The sequence below is a fragment of the Somniosus microcephalus genome, chromosome 4, assembly GCF_052327205.1.
Source record: "Somniosus microcephalus isolate GS21.2 chromosome 4, FLI_Smic_1.0, whole genome shotgun sequence".
In the NCBI taxonomy this organism is placed as follows: domain Eukaryota; kingdom Metazoa; phylum Chordata; class Chondrichthyes; order Squaliformes; family Somniosidae; genus Somniosus; species Somniosus microcephalus.
Genome location: NC_140990.1, coordinates 274262719 through 274283905, shown reverse-complemented (window position 1 = coordinate 274283905; position 21187 = coordinate 274262719). Strand labels below are relative to the sequence as shown.

Sequence of the window (21187 nt, the reverse complement as noted above, 5' to 3'; positions counted from 1 at the left end):
TGAAGCCTCTATTTTCCCCTCCATTTTGTTTTTAACTGCATGTGGATGGGTTTCACACAATTCGTGAAACCCGGCAGTTAAACCGAAACGGGGACTGCTGCATCCAGGATGTAAATGGCTTTATACCTACCTGCTGGACCCAGGGTCCCTACCTAACCCCCACCCCTAACGATCGGAGACCCCCTCACCAGGCCTCCGATCCCCACCATGAGGCCCACCCCCCCCCCCCCCGATGATGCTGAGGTCGGCCACAATCCTCCAGTGGCCGGCCCCGATCCTCTCTCTTCCCCTGCTGATGCTCCGGCTGACCCCGCCCCCCCAGCGATCCCCGACTGAGCCCCAGCCAATCCCTGACCCCTCCCCCCGCGATCCCATCCCCGGACCGACACCTTGCTCCCTCTCTGCATCTGCAGGCCTACCCGCCCGCAGCCAGCTAATCTCTTAATCTGGCTGGCTGCGGGCGCGAATCCAAGGCCTCACATGCAAATCAGGCCCTGCCGTTAAAGGCCTCCCGGGTTTCCCGCCTCGGAGGCACCCCCCTCCCCGCCCCCAACCCACCTACATGCAGAAAAATCCGGCCAATATGTTTTAGAACCGACAAGGGAACATGCTATACTAGATTTAGTGATGAGTAACAAACCAGAATTAGTTAGCAATCTGACGGTAAGGGAACATTGTGCAAATAGATTGAATCTGATATTTGGTTTGAGAGGGAGAAGAGATAATTACAAACGAAGGTTTTAAATATAAGTAAGGAAAACTTCAAAGAAATGATTAATAATTTGATCACAGTAAACTGGGCTGAGATTTTTGAGGCGGTCACTGAGGGTAGATAAGAGAGTGTCTATGGATGTTGTCTATATGGACATCCAGAAGGCATCTGCTCAGGTTCCGCAGAGGAGATTATCAAAAATGGAAGTTTATGGAATTGGAGGTAACCTATTAAAATCTATTTTCCAGATTAAGCAAGGAATTAATTTTACATAAGATATTTATGAGGCAAAACATGGATACTGTATTCTTTGTTATGAAAAATCACTCTTATAATATTAAGATTATTGTAAATTGAATAATACACAAAATACTATGCACTTACTCTACATTCTTCGCCCAGTCTGGAGGATTAGTCCTGGTCATAAACACACAATTGGTCAGAATAGTGCACATGATAAGCATGCTGAACAATGTAAAATTTAGTCAAGGAAAGCAAACATAATAAAATTCATAAAACAAAGCACTGAATTTCAATCACATTTATAATAAAGTAAGGAAGAATAAGAATCTTAAAGAGATAAGGGTCTGTTTTGGGATTTGACATATTTCAGAGCTATTAAAATATAACCATATAAGGGTTTCTTTGAATAGATCCTAGCATTTTCAAAAAAATATTTCCTTTCTAAAGATCCCACTATACCTATAAGCCTTCTCTCCAATCTGGTGCAACAGGAAGCTCCCAAGGCCTACTTGCCATGAACTGAATCAGAACCTGGGATGAGTAGGAAGCTCTTTTTAAAGGACATTTATCGAAATGGACATGTTCTTGATAATAGACAGCAAGCAGAGAACCATTTCCTAAAGGCTGAAAGGCCCCATTATGCATACCAAACAGTATAGTTATGCTAAGCGAGAGGTAGGCTGACTTGAGAGAAAAGATAAGTGTATACCCCCACCCAATAAAGCTTAAAAATAGCGATCTAACCCATTGGCACTCCTAGACAAGTAGGGCACTTCTGCCCAGGTTGCCCCCTTGGATACCAACAAAACAGTTTGACCCTGAAACATGTAACATTAATATACTAATATGCTAACAGACTATTGGGCTGGATTATCTGCTGCGATTTTGGGTGGGATGGCAGTGGAGAATGATGGAAAATTAAGGTGGTGAAGCCTGTTACCACCTCACGGCCCAAACTTCATTTTCTTCCTCACCCACGGCATTGAAATGGTGGCAGGGCAGGGTTCACGTCCCTGGCATGGATACTGTATTCTTTACAAGTTATGAAAACTTTGTCTTGTATGAAAATTAACAAAATTGTTAATTCAGTAATACACAAAATATTATGTGCTTACTCTACACTCCACTCTAGAGGATTACTTATGGTCATAAACACATAACATTGGTCATAATAGTGCACATGATAAGCTTCTGCTTGTGCTATCCAAGGGTACCATGGGGAAGGTGGTGGTAAGCCTCAGGAAGCAGCGGTAATAGCCCTGATATCCTCCATCAAGGCATAAGGCTTTGTAGTGGCCTCCTCTTGCTCCATTCTAGCCCCTCACTTATTTGTTTTATAACTCTCTGGCCTAGAAATTGGGTTGGGGCACCAAAGTGGCGCAAAAGTCGCCTGAGCGCAGGATTTAGCGCAGCGATCGGAGTAATACCGATCGCCAGAAATTCAGTTTCAGTGCCCCTCGAGGGACACGGGGCGAGGCTCGAGGCGCTCCGCGTCCCTCTTAGGGCGCTGAAACTGATTATCGCAGCGCAACGTGCCGCAGCGCCACACGCTGCGGCACGGCACACTGCAGTACTGCAGGCCTTCCTCCCACTGTTAAGGGGGAGGTGCCTGCAACAGCGCGATCCCCGCTCGCGAGTGCCGACAAATGAGCCCGGCACCAAGCAGAAGTGCCGGGCTCTCGGGAAACAGCCGGCAATGCCGCGGGGGGGGGGGGGGGGGGAGTTAGGAGGCCTGGGACGGAGGGGCTGGCAGGCGGCCGCCAAAAAAGCGGCCGCCCCGCACCTCCACCTTAACTTGCGCCGCTGCCGGCACAGTAAGGCCCCGTGAACCGGGCGCGGGTAGCGAACGGCGCAACTGCAGCGTTCGCTACCAAATATCGCGAACGGGGCATGAATGGGGCGCTGCGCACACCGATGACGTCATCGGTGGCGGCGCAGCGCAACAGGCTAACGCCACCATTAGCGCCCCTCCTGAATATCGCGGGAGGCGCAGCCAGTGGCGCTACAGCCACTGCCTGCCTCTTTAGGCGCTAACAGGTGGCGCTACTCACCCAATTTCTCCCCCTCTATGTCTTCCAAGGCTTACAAGGCAGCCGATGGGCAGATCTTTGTGACATTTCTGCCCCTTTAACTGTCCAGCTACCTCTTCTGGAGCTGCAGTGACAGTCTCACTGTGGTACCATTGATATTTTGCAGCCGGCAAATGGCAAGCTCCCTCTTGACAGCGCTAATCCCACCAACCATATCAGACGACCGCTGCAGCAGTCTCAGAAGCATTGCTTTTGGGTGATGACTCCTGGTTGTTGTTATCAATGTGTGCACCCACAAATGCCATATAAGGAAAATCTACAGCTGCACTACAACGTAAACCATTGTAAAGTTCAGGAAAAAAATCTTTTCTTGGATCAGACTTCTTTCTGATACACTTGAGATTATTTTTGTTTAAGAACTTGAAAAGGTAGCTATTCTAAGTATGGCTATCTGGAATTACTGGATTATTAAAAACAGTACACAATTTGGTGCAATTTCTATACAGGCTGACCAGGCGTGAATTTTAACAGTTTTGACACATTTCATATGTAATGTGAAATTATATTCTGTAGTTCTTTATCACATATGAGCTTTTTAGATATTAAAAATATACCACATAAAGGATATGAATGTACCAAAATCTTAATAGCTACTTTCCTTAAAGGATTGAAAGGACTTAAAATGTACAAGGCAGGTGTGGCACTAAACCGGAAGATTGCCTTCCCTCTGTTCAATACTATAAAGGTCTGTAAAATAAAATGACAAGCGTGATTATAATAGTCAAATATATACATATTAAGCAGTGAAACATACTTTACATGTCACAGGTTTTCTTGCACAAACCCACTGAACACTATCAGTATTAATTTTCAGTATTCCTCTACAAAAACACTGACTAGTTTAGGAAAATGTTGTGTACAAATATTTCATGATTACAAATGAAAAAAATCCTCTTGGGCAATTCATTTTAAATTTAGACTTAATAAAACAGAACAGTTACCCTAGAAAGTACCTTTTACATGTAATATTCAGTATGCAAAAGTTATGTTAAAATCAAATTCTGGAAGCATGCATCTGTTATCTGCTCTCTATTCATAATGATTATTGTATCTCTTCTACAGAAGAACTGCTTACCTGCTGAAAATAACTTCCAAATACACACAAGTTATCAAACCATTTTGTTATGTTCAATAATTAGTAGATATGTTTTGACAATTTAGGATTGATTGACATAAGAACACAAAAACGTAAGAAATAGGCGCAGGAGAAGGCCATACAGCCCCTCAAGCCTGTTCCGCCATTTAATAAGATCATAGCTGATCTTCTACTTCAACTCCATTTTCCCACCCTATCCCCATATCACTTGATTCCGAGTGTCCAAAAATATATCGATCTCCATCTTGAATATACTCAATGTTAGAATGTTTTAAGATGATTAAAAAGTTTTAAGATGATTTAAAAAGTTTCAGATCGATGACCTTTCGTCAGAACTAGAAAAAGTTAGAGATGTAACAGGTTTTAAGCAAGTACAGACGCAGGGAAAGGAGGGCTGAAGATCAAAGAGAAGGTCTGTGATGGGTTAAATGACAAAAGGGGTGATGATGCAAGGCAAAGGAGGTGGTAATGGGGCAAGTAAAGGAACAAAAGATGGGTCTAGAGGGGATGAAACTGGGAATAGCAGAGTCATTACCAAGAGCTGCTGTCTGGAAAAATGGGGGTGGAGGAGAGGATCTGAAATTGTTGAACTCAATGTTGAGTCCGGAAAGCTGTAAAGTGCCGAATCAAAAGATGAGGTGCTGTTCCTCGATAGCCAGTCGACCAATATTCGCTATAAGCCCACTGACTCCCACAGCTACCTTGATTACACTTCCTCCCACCCCGCTTCCTGTAAGGATTCCATTCTATTTTCCCAATTTCTCAGCCGCCGTTGCAGCAATTCTGATGATGCCACCTTCCATACCAGTGCTTCCAAAATGTTTTCCTTCTTCCTCAACCGAGGATTCCCCACCACCATGGTTGACAGGGCCCTCAACTTTGTCCGTTCCATTTCCTGCACTTCTGCTCTCACCCCTTCCCCTCCCTCCCAAAACCATGCTAGGGTCCCCCTTGTCCTCACCTTCCATCCCACCAGCCTCCACATTCAATGGATCATCCTCCACCATTTCCACCAACCCCAGCGTGATGCCACCATCAATCATATCTTCCCCTCCCCTCCCCTTGCAGCATTCCAAAGGGACTGTTCCCTGCGCGACACCCTGATCCACTCCTCAATCAGTCCCAACATCCCCTCCCCTTCCCACGGCACCTTCCCTAGCAAGCGCAGGGGATGCATCACCTGCTCTTTTACCTCCTCCCTTCCCACAGTCCAGGGCTTCAAACCCTCCTTCCAGGTGAAACTTACTTGTACTTCTTTCAATTTTGTATACTGTATTCACTGCTCACGACGCAGTCTCCTCTACACTAGGGAGACCAAACGCAGATTGGGTGACCGCTTTGCGGAACATCTCCGTTTAATCCGCTAGCGTGACCCTGAGCTTCCGGTCGCCTGTCATTTTAATTCTCCGCCCCACATTCACTCTGACCTCTCTGTCCTCGGCATCCTACCCTGTTCCAATAAAGCTCAACGTAAGCTTGAGGAACAGCACCTCATCATTCTATTAGACACTTTACAGCCTTCCGGTCTCAACATTGAGTTCAAAAATTTCAGATCATAACCTCTGCCCCAATTTTTTCGGACAGCTGCTGTTGGTAATGTATTCCCATTTACACCTCCTCTAGACCCATCTTTTGTTTCTTTACTTGTCCCATTACCATCTCCTTTTGCCTTGCACCATCACTCCTTTTGCCATTTAATCTCTTCTGCTTTCCAACCTATAAGACCTTCCCTTTTGTTCTTTACCCTTTCCCTGCCTATGTACTTGCTTAAAACCTGTTACATCTCTAACTTTTTCCACTTTTGATGAAAGGTCATCGACCTGAAACGTTAACTGTTTTTCTCGCCACAGATGCTGCCTGACCTGCTGAGTATTCCCAGCATTTTCTGTTTTTATTTCAGATTTCCAGCATCCGGTGTATTTTGCTTTTGTATTATTTGCATGTTATTTAATATAATCGGAAGACCAAATCAGACACTAATAAAGCTTGTTATTATAAAAAACACTTGTGCGTGAATCATAAGCGGAGTTATTGTCACCAGACTAACAACCCTTTGTTGCGATGGTAGCCACTAAAAAATCCACGAACATTGGCATCTCCTGGGCGGGCTGGAGTTAAAGGTTTGGAGATGACAGTGTTACTAGATTGACTAGTTTCCGACGGGAGAAGGGATAAGCTCAAGCCTAAAATGGGAAGGGGAATGAGGGGGCCAATTGGTTATGACCGAGTTATCGAAAGGTAGCTGACCCCTCAGGTGCCCCCAAGCCTAAATTGGGGAGGTAATTGCCTCTCAGGATTGAAAGCATAGCCATGACAAGTGCACAAGCAGGGATATGCTCTACAATCCAGACGTAGTGGAAAAATGTAAAGCCAAGCAAGAAGAGCAGGAGGGTTTAAATCAAAGTTTAAACAAAAGGTAGCGGAGTTAACCAGTGCATTAGGCGGGGTCCTGAAACAACAACATGGGAACCGACATAGCGCTGGACACATGATGGACCCAGATATATACTGTCAAAAGAAAAATACATGAGCTGGAAGAGAGTTTAAAAGTGTGTGTAATTGTGAGGAAGTTTGCCGACCTACGAATGTTAGAGCTAAAAGCAGTTTAATCCTCTGTAGTCTTGTCTTTGATGAATATGTATTATTTTAAGCATTTTAATTAATGTCTTTTCTATAAGAATATGCTGTTTTAAGTTTGTTAACTGTTTTCTCTATGTATGTATTCACATGTGTATTATTTCTGAGATACTTTGAGTTATGTTTTGCTTTTGAACTGATTTAAACTTAAACTTGGGCTCGCGACCTGGGATTATCACGTTAAAAAAGAGATCAATATTTCTAACTTGCATAAAAGTGTGAATATGTTGAGTATATTCATTTCAATTCAGGATTGTGCACCTAGAAGTGGGGAAAACTTTGTAATTTACATTTAAGTTATATACGCTGGTGTGGATTTATTTGGACTGGGGCAGTTTGTGCAATAGTAAATCAGAGGCTGCTTCTTTAAAAATATGATTTAGCCTTGGAGTTACGGTTGCTATGGTGCCTGTTACTTAATTTGAACATTCCAAGGCACTTTGATTTGATTAGGTTTGTGAAAATGAATTTTCTTCAGTTATATTCAATATTTTTACAGCCATATAGAAATTGCCTGAAGAACAATGACATAATTTACTGGGTTTTTGCAAGCATGTGCTAATTTGATTATTTTATCTGTTATGAATTGTGATTAGTTAATAAAATATTGGTGTGAATTAAATTGGAATTAATGACGTTAATTAACCTATTAAATTGTGAAAATCCAACTATCATTGTGGCCACCAAATGCCATTTTACTTTTTTTCAAGTCATTGTACCTTTTAAAACTTGCAGTGTTAACTCCTTCGGTTATACAGTCCAATTACAAGGTGTCTCCAGCATTGTTGCCATAGCGATAGCAATTTCTACTTCAAATCATTAAACATTTAAGAAATTTAAAACTCCCAATCTTTATGTGATAGCCTCAGGTCCAGATTTAGAGATCTTCACACAACTTTTTTAAAATATTCGTTCATGGGATGAGGGCGTCGCTGGCAAGGCCAGCATTTATTGCCCATCCCTAATTGCCCTTGAGAAGGTGCTGGTCAGCCGCCTTCTTGAACCGCTGCAGTTCATGTGGTGAAGGTACTCCCACAGGGCTGTTAGGGAGGGAGTTTCAGGATTTTGACCCAGCAACGATGAAGGAACGGCGATATATTTCCAAGTCAGGATGGTGTGTGACTTGGAGGGGAGCTTGGAGGTGGTGGTGTTCCCATTCGCCTGCTGCCCTTATCCTTCTAGATGGTATAGTGCATCTTGTAGATGGTACACACTGCAGCCATGGTACGCCGGTGGTGGAGGGAGTGAATGTTTAAGGTGGTGGATGGGGTGCCAATCAAGTGGGCTGCTTTGTCCTGGATGGTGTCAAGCTTCTTGAGTGTTGTTGGAGCTGCACTCATCCACTTACAATGCCCTTGCTATTGCCTGTCAAGCCAGCCAGCCAGCCCGCCAGCCCAGACTGCTGCCTCCCTCGCCAAGATGGTGCAGTCCGCTGCCGGGCCTACTAGGCGCAGAGCTGCTCGAGGTTGTCCTCGAAGGCCACCTGCAGTCTCCTCCAATAAAATTCAGCAGCCTTCCACCAGCCGTCTGCAGCCATTGGGGTAGCACTGCATAGGAGCACTAGGACAGGCAAAGGCACAAGGAAGACAGGCACTAAGGGAATGCACAAGCGTGATTAGTTTATGTTTGTATGCAATATGACATGATTTCATTGATAAATTTGGTTTGGAATGTTTATTTTATGTCAATCGAAAGATGACATAGAAGTAGATGCTCAAGGGTAAGCACATGGGTGTTTAAAGAACCGCTTCTGCTAAGGTTCCGTTACTCTTATGTCATGTATAAAACTATTTATTTTCACCACTTTCCGGTCATACCCAATTTTGTCTGCTACTTTGGCAGTAGCTTAGTGAGTTGGAGTGAATGATGAGACACAACGTTAACTCCAGCAATGGGGATCAGTGTGAAAGGAATGGCTTAGTCATTGTAGGGATGCTCTATGGTGTTGCTGGGGAGTGGTGGGGGTGGGGGGGGACACACCTGGCACAGCATGTGGCAGCCATATGGGTGTAATACAGGAAGTTAAGTAAATCTGGCCATGCCTCCCGGGCAGCAATGTGCTCAGGTGTTGGTGGCATCTGGACCTCAGATAACTCTTGCTCCTCCTCATCTTCCATCTGATGCTCATCCTCCTCCTCCTCCTCTGAAGAGGCTGTGCGCTTTGCGCTTTGCTCCTCATGCAGCGCTAATCCTCGTTGCTGCGCTATGCTGATATAATAGATGGCATGTCAAGTAGAGATCAGAGGAGCAATCTATCAATGGTGTGATAGGTCGTAGCAATGAGGTGAGAGTGGCTTCCAAATTTGCAGAAAAGACTTGCAAATTGTAGACACCTAAATCTGTGCTCAAATGCACTCAGCAAGAGCCTTTCCCTTAGGCAAGTAAGCAGGTGTCATGTGGCTGTATTTATTGTGCTTTCCATGCTCTGCAATAATGACCTCGATCAATGGCCACTGAGCTTCCGCCTCAGCTTGACAGACGTGTTTTCCGAGCTGCGTGATTCCCGTGGTCATGTAGTGAAATTCAAAAAGTCTGGTTAAAAGCAGTGTTAAGGGACTGACAACAAGGTATTAATGAGGTAAATTAGGTTGCCCGCCTCTGCCGTTCGGGTCCATGCCACTCTGGCAAACGCGCCCGAGTTAAAGGCGTGAGGAGGCGGGATGTCGGCACGTTCCTGACTCGCCCCCATTTTTTGCACATTTTATTCCCGACCTGCCTCCAATCCCACACGCATGGCAGCATGAAAATTCCGGCCATTGTTTTTCGCTGAGGTTCAGGTAGGAGAATTGCTCCCTGAACACCATGGGCAGATATGGCCTGTTGCTGAGAGCTCTTCTCCCCATATTCCTCCTCCTTCTTCCAGCAGCTTATCTTGTTCTGTGTGACCTCTGTTCATTCTCCAAGTCAAGGGGAATTCCTACTAGTGCACCCATGTCTGTAGGCAAGTGGTTTGTGCAGAAGCCTTGAAGTCAGGGAAAAGTCCTTCAGCACGTGCCATGCCATTCCCTGTAGACTTTTGCAACTTTAAACAACTATAGAAAGCACCAAACACTTACAAAATCTTATCAACAGCCAGAAGACATCAACCAGCAACTAACTTGTAAGTAGTTGATGATCCCTTTAAATAGCGCTGGTGGGGGTCCTTCCTGCTGCTGAATGCGTGTTCAACTGTGCAAGCTTAAGAGAGGGCCTTAGCTGGAGCGTTGAGCTGCAAAATGGCAGCACTGGCATCAAATCAGCATTGCATGCTGGTTGACATTACGATCTGCCTACTTTGCATACTTCCTGCACGCGCTAATGCCCTCACCAATATGGCATCCAGTGTGATTTGCCACAGAAATCTGCGCACCACTGTGGATGCCATTTTACACCTCTTTGGCACTCATGGCAGCCAAAAAATGGGCACCGCGGATCCGAATTTTGCACCCATGAACCTTTGTATTGCTGAAAGTAAATTTATATATTGGGCTTTATTACATTTTAAGTTTCTTAATTTGAGTGGATATTTCCCCATGGTGACATAAGAAAATCATGATCTGACAAATTAACCCCTTGGGCTCTAAAGTAGAGTCACAATGGATTCTCTGTTTTTTCTTATAAACAGGGGGCCAGAGTTTTCCGAATTGCATGGCAAGAGATCCACCAGTTTTAAGAATTTAAGAACTTATCTGCAGCATCAACAGACATCAAATGTCACAGCATGGTGACGATTTGGACTTAAGATTTTGCCTTTCAAAGGCTCGGACTTAACCCATTCAGGGTCATTTGTTATCTTCCGAGACAGGGTGCTCGAGTGGGGAGATGTGGGAGTTACCATTTTAAGCACTTCTGTCTCTAATGTAAAACCATCAAGCCTGGGCATCATTTGTTTCTGAAATTGGAATTGATACAGATAAATTGATACGAGTTGCTGTTTCAAGCACTCGAGAAGGGAAAAGCTACCTGAAGTTTAAGGGGATAATCAAAATTTTTATTAAAAGAAACTGGTGGAAAGCAGTCTAGGTGGTCCTGACAATTGTTGTGTAGCAAGGAAGGAAGTTTCTACGGAAATAAAATTGAACATTTGACGAGTCCTGCCAGTCCAGCTATGATAAAAAGGACCCAGGCACAATATGTAGGGGAACAAAAGGTCCTCTAAAATAAACAAATAAATTGTATCAGTAAGGAGGACCAGGTAGGAATGTTTAATATATGTTTTCTATCTTTAATATTGTATTGGACAGTAAAGTTCCTCCAGGGCTCATGAATGAGATAGAATGGTAATTAATGGGACATGTAAAATTGAATGAGGATGTAAGATAGAAACAGGGAAATTACCCTATCAAATGGAATTTTTCTAACATTCTAGTGAAAGTCAGGAAAGTGTAGGTGAGAATAGTAAATTGATTGCTTTCTCTTGGAGATGTTTATGTCTTTGCCTATGAACAGTAAGAAAACTGCATTTGATAGCCTGGCCACTACCCAAGACATCGGGACCATACAGATGAGCAAAGATCTCCAGACAACAGCCCCCCCACCACCACCCCCAGCCCACAATCTGTTGATAATATCACCTGATAGCCCAAGATATCACATGTAGCATGATACTGGATCACATGCAAATGTGAGGCAACTAGCATGCGGAAATGCATGGTGAATTTGTACTGAAGAGTGGGTCTCAAACATGCTCAGTTACTTGACAACAGCACAACATGCAATGGTCAATGTGGCTCAAGAGAGTGAGACAACCTTTAAAACTCACAGAGGCACTGACACATGCTCCATAGAGAAATCATCAGGATAGAGTTAAGCACACTGGTACCTGTCAGAGGGATTGAAGTTGACGTGGCGAGGGACATAGAATTTGGATTGGAACAATTGAGGGCTAGGGAGAAATAATACTTAGCAAGAATTATCAACAAGATGCATACGGATAAAAGGAGAGCTGGAGACTCTTTTAAGTTAATGAATTTCTTGATAATATGGTACACTGTAGCTTTCTGTGCAATGTATTATGATTTTCTCTGTCTGTATCATGGTATGTAGTATTTAATGGATGAAATTTAGACAAGTTATATATGCTTAGGTAAATATAATATTAATCAATTGTAAACTCCAAGTTGATCCAAGATAAAGCCAGAAAGAAAGTTAATTGACTCAGAATGATTGCTCATTCTGTGTCAAAAGGGGGAATGTTAGAATGTTTTAAGATTAGTTAAAAAGTCAATCTATCTTAGCATTCCTTTCTTTTAGTATTTTTAGTGGTAGAACAAACGTGAAAGGGAACTTAAATTTGGCTCTATAAATGAACAACATGTCGAGGGAACGGGGTAAACATTTGGCCTAAGTACTTACTGTACTATAAATAAAGCTTGTAGCACAGAGACAAAGACTGAAAAGATTATAAGCTGCAGCCTCAGCTAACCATGCAAACTATGTATTATGTAAGGTTGTATTATAGTATAAGAATAGAACCAGGTCCCCTTTAAACTCAGGGCATTCTCGAGGGTCAGGCACAATGCAGCCGCGCGGAGGGCCTGGAGGGCGGGAGCTGGTCACTCCAAGACCTGCGCTGTTCTCTGACATCAGAGAGCATTCTCGGAGATAGTCGGAGCATAGGAATCAGGTTGTATTATTTGCTTGTCACTTAATATAAATAGAAGACCAAATCAGTCACTTTAATAAATCTTGTTATTATAAAAACCACTCGTGCGTGAATCATAAGCGGAGTTATTGTCGCTGGATTAACAACTCTTTGTTGCGACGGTAACCACTAAGAAATCAACTAACACTCAGCGACTGAGCATCCACAGTCCTCTGGGGTAGAAAATTCCAAAGATTCACAACCCTCGGAGTGAGGAAATTTCTCCTCATCTCAGTCATAAATGGCCGCCCTCTTATCCTGAAACTACGACCCCTAGTTCTAGACTCTCCAGCCAGGGGAAACAACCTCTCACCATCTACCCTGTCAATCTCCCTCAGAATCTTATATGTTTCAATGAAATCACCTCTCATTCTTCTAAATTCCATAGAATATAGGCCCATTCTACTCAATCCCTCTTCATAAGACAACTCTCTTGACCCAGGAATCATTCTAGTGAACCTTCGTTGTGTCTCGTCTAAGGCAAGTATATCCTTCATCAGGTAAGGAGACCAAAACTGTGCACAGTACTCCAGGTGTTGTCTCACCAAAGCCCTATATAATTGCAGCAAGTTTTCCTTACTCTTATACTCCAACCCCCTTGCAATAAAGGATAGCATACCATTTGCCTTCCGAATTGCTTGTTGTATCTGCGTGTTAACTTTCTGTGATTCATGTACAAGGACATCCAAATCCCTCTGAATACCAACAATAACTAGTCTCTTACCGTTAAAAAAGAATTCTGCTTTTCCATTCTTCCTACCAAAGTGGATAATTTCACACTTCCCCACATTATATTCCATCTGCCACCTTACTGCTCAATCACTTAACTGGTCTATATCCCTTTGCAGGCTCTTTGTGTCCTCCTCACAGCTTACTTTCCCACCTAGCTTTGTATTGTCAGCAAACTCAGATATATTACACTCGGTCCCCTCATCTAAGTCATTGATACCATAATGTTCATAGAAAAAAGATTTAAAACCTGATGTACAGACAGACAGATAGATGGCTCTATGGTGGGTGGATGGATCTCTGTAAAATCTTAAATAGAACTCGCATCTTATAGTGTCCCTTATGTAAAAGAATATCTTTTACAATGGGTAAAGGAGGATGTCAAGCAGGAGCTGGGAAAGATTAAGTGAGGAACCTGAAAGCACAATCAATGAGATTTTTAAGAGACTGCAGAAGGAATGGTGAGAAGTAGAAAAGCAGAGGACATTTGGGAGAGTTTCAAAGAGCAAGGGGGTAATTTTGACTTCAGTCATTGGTGGAAGATGGTGATAATGAATTGGCAGCCCATTTTAAATCTTTCCCAATTTTCATTTTCATTGAAAGACATAGAGTAACAGAGACACAAGGCAGGTTAACAGAGAGAGGAACACCGAGGGAAAGAGGGAGAGTAATAAGCATAGAAAGAGAATAACAGACAGAGAAAAGGGAACAGCAGAAAGAAAGTATTAGAGATATAGAAAAAGATTTGCAGAAAAGTAGAGAGTAACAGAGATATGGGGAGGGGTAGAGTTCACAGTACAGCTCTTCCATGGGGCACCCAAACCCTTTAGTGCCACAGTGCATTCCAGGCACTACTAAAGTTAAGCCACAAGGGTGTAGTCTTTCCAAACCCAAATGTTTACTGTCCATAAAGTAAAAGGCGCTCCACAAGCAGCACTGGCAGAACAAGCTCAACCTTAGCCTTGTCTGCCTGGCAAAACCAAATCCTCAACAGACAACTGCAAGAACTCAATGAGAAACAAAACAGCAATATCAGCTCCGCACAACTAACATGTACAAAGCACTAAGCTCCATATTCCAAACTTCGCATTTACAATGACATGTAAGAGTCACTAGCAAGTATAGCTAGCTGTATGTAATTTTACATAAACAGTTGATAATAGTGTCTATCTTATCATATGTAGGCAGATATTAAGAGAAAAAGACAAATCAAGAAAAAGAACAAGTAAAAGTTACACAACTGTTAGTATTATTATTAAAATGGTTCCAGAGTATGTTATTCATTTGAGAATCTGATCAAACACTCACTTTCGTTGTGCTATAAAATGGGTCCAGGTCTTCCATTGGCTCAGAAGCCATCCCTGGAGGTATGTCACCATAAATAAATGGTAGTGATTTGCCAGCTTCCAAGTCACGATTCGGCTTTGGGCCATTTTCATCATCATCAACACGACGGTCCTTGGGTCTCTTGGCTTTTTCCTCTGCAATGCATCTTTCAATAGCTGCAAGAGATTCTCGGGTAAAAAGGCGGAGGCTGTCTGGTCCTGGCGGTGCAAGCAGTGGCTGCGCCATCTTTTCATCGTGCACCTTGGAAATTAACTTCTAGCCTCTTGCATAAGAAGGCGCTACATTAAAATAAATATATATATGTCATAAAAAAATTATTATTTCAAGTTAAACCTATTTACAAAATGCCTACCATTACACAGAATAAAGTAACCTCCCTGGAAAAATTTGCAAATGAAATGTTTCAAGAAATAATTCTCTCAAACAATGCAAGTTTATTGTTTTTAATCATGGTTTGTTTTTCACTTGTACTTAGATTTTCAATCTTATCGTTTGATGGCAAGGGAGATCCACGGTTTCATTGTGAGGCCCGGTAGACCACTCCTGCCTCTCCTGGCCCACATGGAAACCTGAAAAATATATTTAAAACTTACCCTCTGGGCCTCTCCTGGCATTGAATCCGGCTCCCGGCAGGTTTTGCCCGACGGATGAGCCAACACTGCCCCCCACTCAGGCTCACTTGAAATTGCAGATTGGCTTCTGATGACATCATCGGATCCGATCTGCATATTTAAAGTAGGAGACCACCTTCCTGCGTGTGTCCTGCTCGTCTGCTCAAAAGAACAGGTTAACATCGAGACACCGTGGAAGGAAGCTGGATCGGAGGGCGTAACTGACTCGTGCTATTTTAACTGACTCCCCCACCCTGTTTCCGCCAGATGGGAACAGATAAAATCGGGGCCAATGTTTTTAATATGTCCCCTACTTGTGGTTCATACTAAGTCCAAATAAAAAGCATGCTTGGAAAATACATTACCTTTTCCCCTTTCTGTCCTTTTCCATTACAGGTATTAAGAAAATCTATTGTTTTTAACATCTATTCCACAATCCACTTTTTTAGGTATATTGTAAGAAGGTTTATTATTCTGATTATGACCCCTGAAGTTGAAGGGAGATCTCCTAGGTGATTCTGCTTACAAAGGAGCATCAGATATATAGATATTGGATAAATGAATACATGTATTAACAAAATTTAAGCCATGTGTATAAAAATGTCAACTATCCAAATCAAATGTTCTTCAAGACTATAAGGAGGTATAATGTTGCTACAATCTGTAACAATATCTTTTGTTCACTACAACCTCATTAGATTATTTACTGCACAATGTCTCTATATTTCTGATGGCTTTTAACAAAAACACAACCTATCTATCTATATATATAAATCGGTACTTCTGTCTGTCATTCTGTCTGTTATCGCGTGTGCGTCTGTCGGGTATGCGCTCGAAAGTTACAGGGCATACCTACGCGCGCGTTACCTCCAAAGAAAGCTTACGCTTCCGAGACGGTTTTAAGCGTATTTACCTTTCGGCCGGGCTAAAATCGCGCTCGCGGTATCCCAAAAATCTTAACATTCCACTCATTAGCATCTCATTATCCGCTCATTAGCGACAGAATGACCTCGAGCTCAACCAATCGTACGCCGGGTTGCTGGCGTGTGCCGCCGGGCCAATTGGTGCGTGTGTGGCCGGGCCTTATCGTTCTGAACCGAGGTGAGTCGCCGCCATCTTGATTCCAAACTTTTCCTTTCTTTTTCCCGCTTTCTGCGTCTTAAAAAAACGTTGCTTTTAAAACACATATTGTTTTAAAAAAAAATGATTTAGAAAGTAATTAACTTATCTAATCTCATTAATTTTCCTACCTTTCCCCGTTTTTCCAGGTAGGCCTAGAAGCCTCGGCGTCTCCTCCGCACCCACGCCCGAGCTAGGCACCTCCCAGCCCCACTCGAAGGCTGGAGGGCCGAGCCTCAGCCCAGCGCCGCTAGGGTGCGCGCGCAGCAGGAGCGGAGACGCGGCGTCTCTCTCTGGCTCGGCCGGGGCTTGCTGAGCGCCAAGCGTTACCCTGGCAACCGGGTCCGCCGGCCATCTCGCACAGCCGCAATCGGCAGTCTTCACCTCGGGGGGGGGGGGGGTGGCCGCGACCCTCGGGGGGGAGGCCTCGCGCGCAGCAGGAGCAGCTGAGACGCGGCGTCTCTCTCTCTGGCTCGGCCGGGGGGCGGGGCTTGGTCAGCGTCACGGTTACCCTGGCAACCGGGCCCTCCGGCCGTCTCACACAGCCGCAATGTTGAAGCCAGCTCGGGAGGCCGGTGCTCGGAAGATCGCGCCTTCGGAGTTCGGTGCTTGGTTGGTGGGGGGGGGGGGCGAGCCTCGGGGGTGGGTGGGTGGGTGGTGGGCGAGCCTCGGGGGTGGGGGTGGGCGAGCCTCGGGGGTGGGGGTGGGGGTGCAAGTCTCGGGGGGGGCAACCTCTGGAGTTCGGGGGGTGGGGATCAGGGGGCTCGGGAGTTTGGGGGGACGGGGATCAGGGGGCTCGTGGACTCTCCCCCTTCCCCTCCCCTCCCCCCCCTCCTCTCTCCTCCTCCCCCCCTCCCTCCCCCCGCCCCTTCTTCCCCCCTCCTCTCTCCTCCTCCCCCCCTCCCCTCCCTCCCCCCCGCCCTGCCGCCCTCCCCTCCCCCCCTCCCTCTCTTCCCCCCAGTCGCTCTCTCTCTTCCCCCCAGTCGCTCTCTCTCTTCCCCCCAGTCGCTCTCTCTCTTCCCCCCAGTCGCTCTCTCTCTCTCTTCCAACAACAACATGCCCTCGAAAAAGCCTCGGCACCGCCGGGCACTTCAGCTAGTAACTGTATGTATAGAAGTAATTCAAACCAGTTTGTGGTACTTAACAAATCACATGGCTGACCAATACAGCAGTTAGACAGAACATCATAATCTCAGGACTGAATGATCTCTTGTCTGTGCATTACACAATTAGATCAATATCACTGCGCAATCTAGATAGTGACTCAGTAACATAAGAACATAAGAAATAGGAGCAGGAGTAGGCCATTCGGCCCTTCGAGCCTGCTCCGCCATTCAATGAGATCATGGCTGATCTTCTGCCTCAATTCCATTCACTGGCCTTATCACCATATCCCTTGATGCCCTTACTAGTCAGAAATCTATCGACTTCTGTTTTGAATATACCCAATGACTGAGCCTCCACAGCCCTCTGGGGTAGAGAATTCCAAAGATTCACCACCCTCTGTGTGAAGAAATTTCTTCTCATCTCAGTCCTGAATGGCCTACCTTTTATCCTGAGGCTGTGGCCCCTGGTTCTACACTCCCTAGCCAAGAGAAACATTCTCCCAGCATCCACCCTATCAAGCCCTGTAATAATTTTGTATGCTTCAATGCGATCCCCTCTCATTCTTTTGAATTCGAGAGAACACAGGCCTAGTTTAACTCAATCTCTTCTCATATGACAGTCCCGCTATCCCAGGAATCAATCTCGTCAACCTTCATTGTACTCCCTCTATGGCAAGTATATCCTTCCTTAGGTAAGGAGACCAAAATTGTACACAGTACTCCAGGTGTGGTCTCACCAAGGCCCTATATAATTGGAGTAAGACTTCTTTACTCCTGTACTCAAATCCTCTTGTAATGAAGGCCAGCATACCATTTGCCTTCCTAATGGCTTGCTGCACCTGCACATTCACTTTCAGTGACTCATGTACAAGGACACCCAGGTCCCTTTGAGCATCTGCATTACCCAAAGATGTGTGGGTTAGGTTGATTGGCCATGATAAAAAAAATTGGCCCTTAGTGTTAGGGGGGATTAAATACGTGGGGTTACAGGGATAGGGCTTGGGTGGGATGGCTGTCGGTATAGGGACTGGGTGCTAGGGTTTGGATGATCAGCCATGATCTCGTTGAATGACGGAGCAGGCTCGAAGGGCCGAATGGCCTACTCCTGCTCCTATCTTCTATGTTTCTATGTTTTAGGAAATACTCTGCCTTTCTGTTTTTTCTACCAAAGTGGAGAACTTCACATTTATCCACATTATATTCTATCTGCCACGTTCTTGCCCACTCACTGAGCCTGTCGAGATCCCCTTGAATCCTCTTCACAACTGGCACTGCCACCTAGCTTTGTATCATCAGCAAATTTGGAAATGTTACATTTAGTCCCCTCATCTAAATCATTGGTATAGATTGTGAATAGCTAGGGCCCAAGCACCAATCCTTACGGTACCCCACCAGTCACAACCTGTCATCCTGAAAAAGACCCATTTATCCCTACTCTTTGTTTTCTGTCTGTTAACCAATTCTCAATCCATGCTAGTATATTACCCCCAATTCCATGTGCCCTAACTTTGTTCACCAACCTCTTGTGTGGGACCTTATCGAAGGCCTCCTGAAAATCCAAATACACTACATCTACCGGTTGCCCTTTGTCTACTCCACTAGTTACATCCTCAAAGAACTCCAATAGGTTTGTTAAACAGGATTTCCCTTTCATAAATCCATGTTGACTCTGCCCAATCTTACTATTAGTTTCTAAGTGCCCAGTTATTGCATCCTTTATAATAGATTCCAGCATTTTCCCAATTGCTGATGTGAGGCTAACAGGTCTGTAGTTCCCCGTTTTCTCTCTCCCTCCTTTCTTAAATAGCGGGGTTACATTTGCTATCCTCCAATCTGCAGGAACCGTTCCAGAATCTATAGAATTTTGGAAGATGACAACCAATGCGTCCACTATCCCAATGGCCACCTCTTTCAAAACCCTAGAATGTAGATCATCCGGTCCTTGGGATTTATCGACTTTTAGTCCCATTAATTTTGCTAGTACTGTTTTTTTACTAATAGTAATTTCTTTAAGTTCCTCATTCTTGCCACACCCTTGGCTTTCTTGTATTTCTGGGAGGTTTTTTGTCTCTTCCTCCGTGAAAACAGAAACAAAGTATTTATTTAATTTCTCTGCCATTTCCTCATTCCCCATTATAAATTCTCCCGTCTCTGACTGTAAAGGACCTACATTTACCTTCGCCAGACTTTTCCTTTTCACATACCTATAGAAGCTTTTACAATCCGTTGTTATATTTTTTGCTAGTTTGTGCTCATATTCCATTTTCCCTTCCTTTATCAATTTCTTGGTCCCCCTTTGCTGATTTCTAAAAAGATCCCAATCCTCAGGCTGACTGCTTTTTCTGGCAACTTTGTAAGCTTCCTCCTTTGACTTAATACTAGCTTTAATTTCTTTTGTTAGCCATGGTTGGATCACTTTTCCTTTTGGGTTTTTATGCCCTAGAGGAATATATGTTTGTTGCAAATTATGCATTATTTCCTTGAATGTTAGCCATTGTATGTCCACCTTCATACCTTTTAGTGTAGTCTCCCAATCTACCATGGCCAACTTGTCCCTCATACCCTTGTAGTTTCCTCTGTTTAGATTGAAGACCTTAGTTTCAGATTGGACTACATCACTCTCAAACTTAATGTAAAATTCAATCATATTATGGTCACATGTCCCTAAAGGCCCCTTTACCACAAGATTATTGATTAGCCCTTTCTCATTACAGTACCAGATCCAGAATCGCCTGTTCCCTGGTTGGTTCCTTCACATACTGATCCAGGAAAACATCTCGCAAGCATTCCAAGAATTTGTCCTCCACACCATTAGTGGTAATTTGATTTGCCCAGTCAATATGTAGATTAAAGTCCCCCATGATTACCGTATTGCCCTTGTTACATGCACTTCTAATTTCTTGATTGATACTGTGCCCTACACGACCACTACTGTTTGGTGGCCTATATACAACTCCCACCAATGTTTTCCGCCCTTTGCTGTTTCTTAGCTCCACCCAAACTGATTCCAGTTCTACATCACGATCTGCCGAGCCAAGATCTTTTATCTCTACCATACCGATCTCATCCCTTATTAACAGCGCTACGCCACCTCCTTTTCCTTTTTGTCTGTCCTTCCTAAATGTTGAGTACCCTGGGACATTTAGTTCCCAGCTTTGGTTACCCTGCAACCATGTCTCTGTAATGGCAATTACATCATACCCATTTACTTCTACTTGTGCCATTAATTCATCCACCTTGTTGTGAATGCTATGTACATTTAGATAAAGTGCCTTCAATTTTGCCTGTTTAATATTTTTCTGCACTTTGACCCTCTTTACTGTTGGCTTTTGTTTCTGCTCCCTACTAGTTTTGCTGACTACTTTTCTAACTTGCACTTCCAGCTTTGTTTCTCTCCGTTCTGGGCCCACACTTAGGTTCCCAGCCCCCTGGGAATTATTATTAGTGGACGGCGCTGGATCAAACTAGAGTATTAGCATGTACATTGTTTGTTCAAACTGAAAAGAAAATCTACAGTTAAAATTTGTTGTTGATACTGATTGCTCATTTTCAGTTAAGTGGCAGAGCTCATTTTTGCTCTCTGAAGAGTATCACCAGATGGCACTTAGGAGAAAGATTACTGCTGATGGCAGCCATCATTATTACTTCTCTGTCCATAATTCTCCTCCTCCTCTATCCACATTCTTTTTCAGTACAAAGATGAACTGGGGCTGAATACTTCATTATGCTTTTAGGTGTTAATATCAGTGAAAGATTATTAACAACTCATAAGATATTAACAGATTTCTCAAATCAACCAATCTTATGTTTTTATTGTCACCTGGCACATCAGAAGATACCACAGTATGGCCTAACCTGCTGGCATTACCAGATC

General features: G+C 44.0%; 1 protein-coding gene across 3 annotated transcripts in view; it reads right to left on the bottom strand.

The window, feature by feature from the left end:
* scn1laa (sodium channel, voltage-gated, type I-like, alpha) overlaps nt 1–14750 on the bottom strand; it is a 199902-nt gene extending 185152 nt beyond the window's left edge. For all 3 annotated transcript variants that reach the window (XM_085986444.1, XM_085986442.1, XM_085986443.1), the window contains exons 1-3: nt 14439–14750; nt 3614–3732; nt 1097–1186 (exon numbers count right to left, since the gene is read on the bottom strand). In XM_085986444.1, coding sequence (XP_085842570.1) covers nt 1097–1186; nt 3614–3732; nt 14439–14702 — 473 coding nt within the window. In that variant the 5' untranslated portion in view covers nt 14703–14750. The remainder of the gene's footprint in view (nt 1–1096; nt 1187–3613; nt 3733–14438) is intronic.
* Between the last annotated feature and the right edge of the window lie 6437 nt (nt 14751–21187).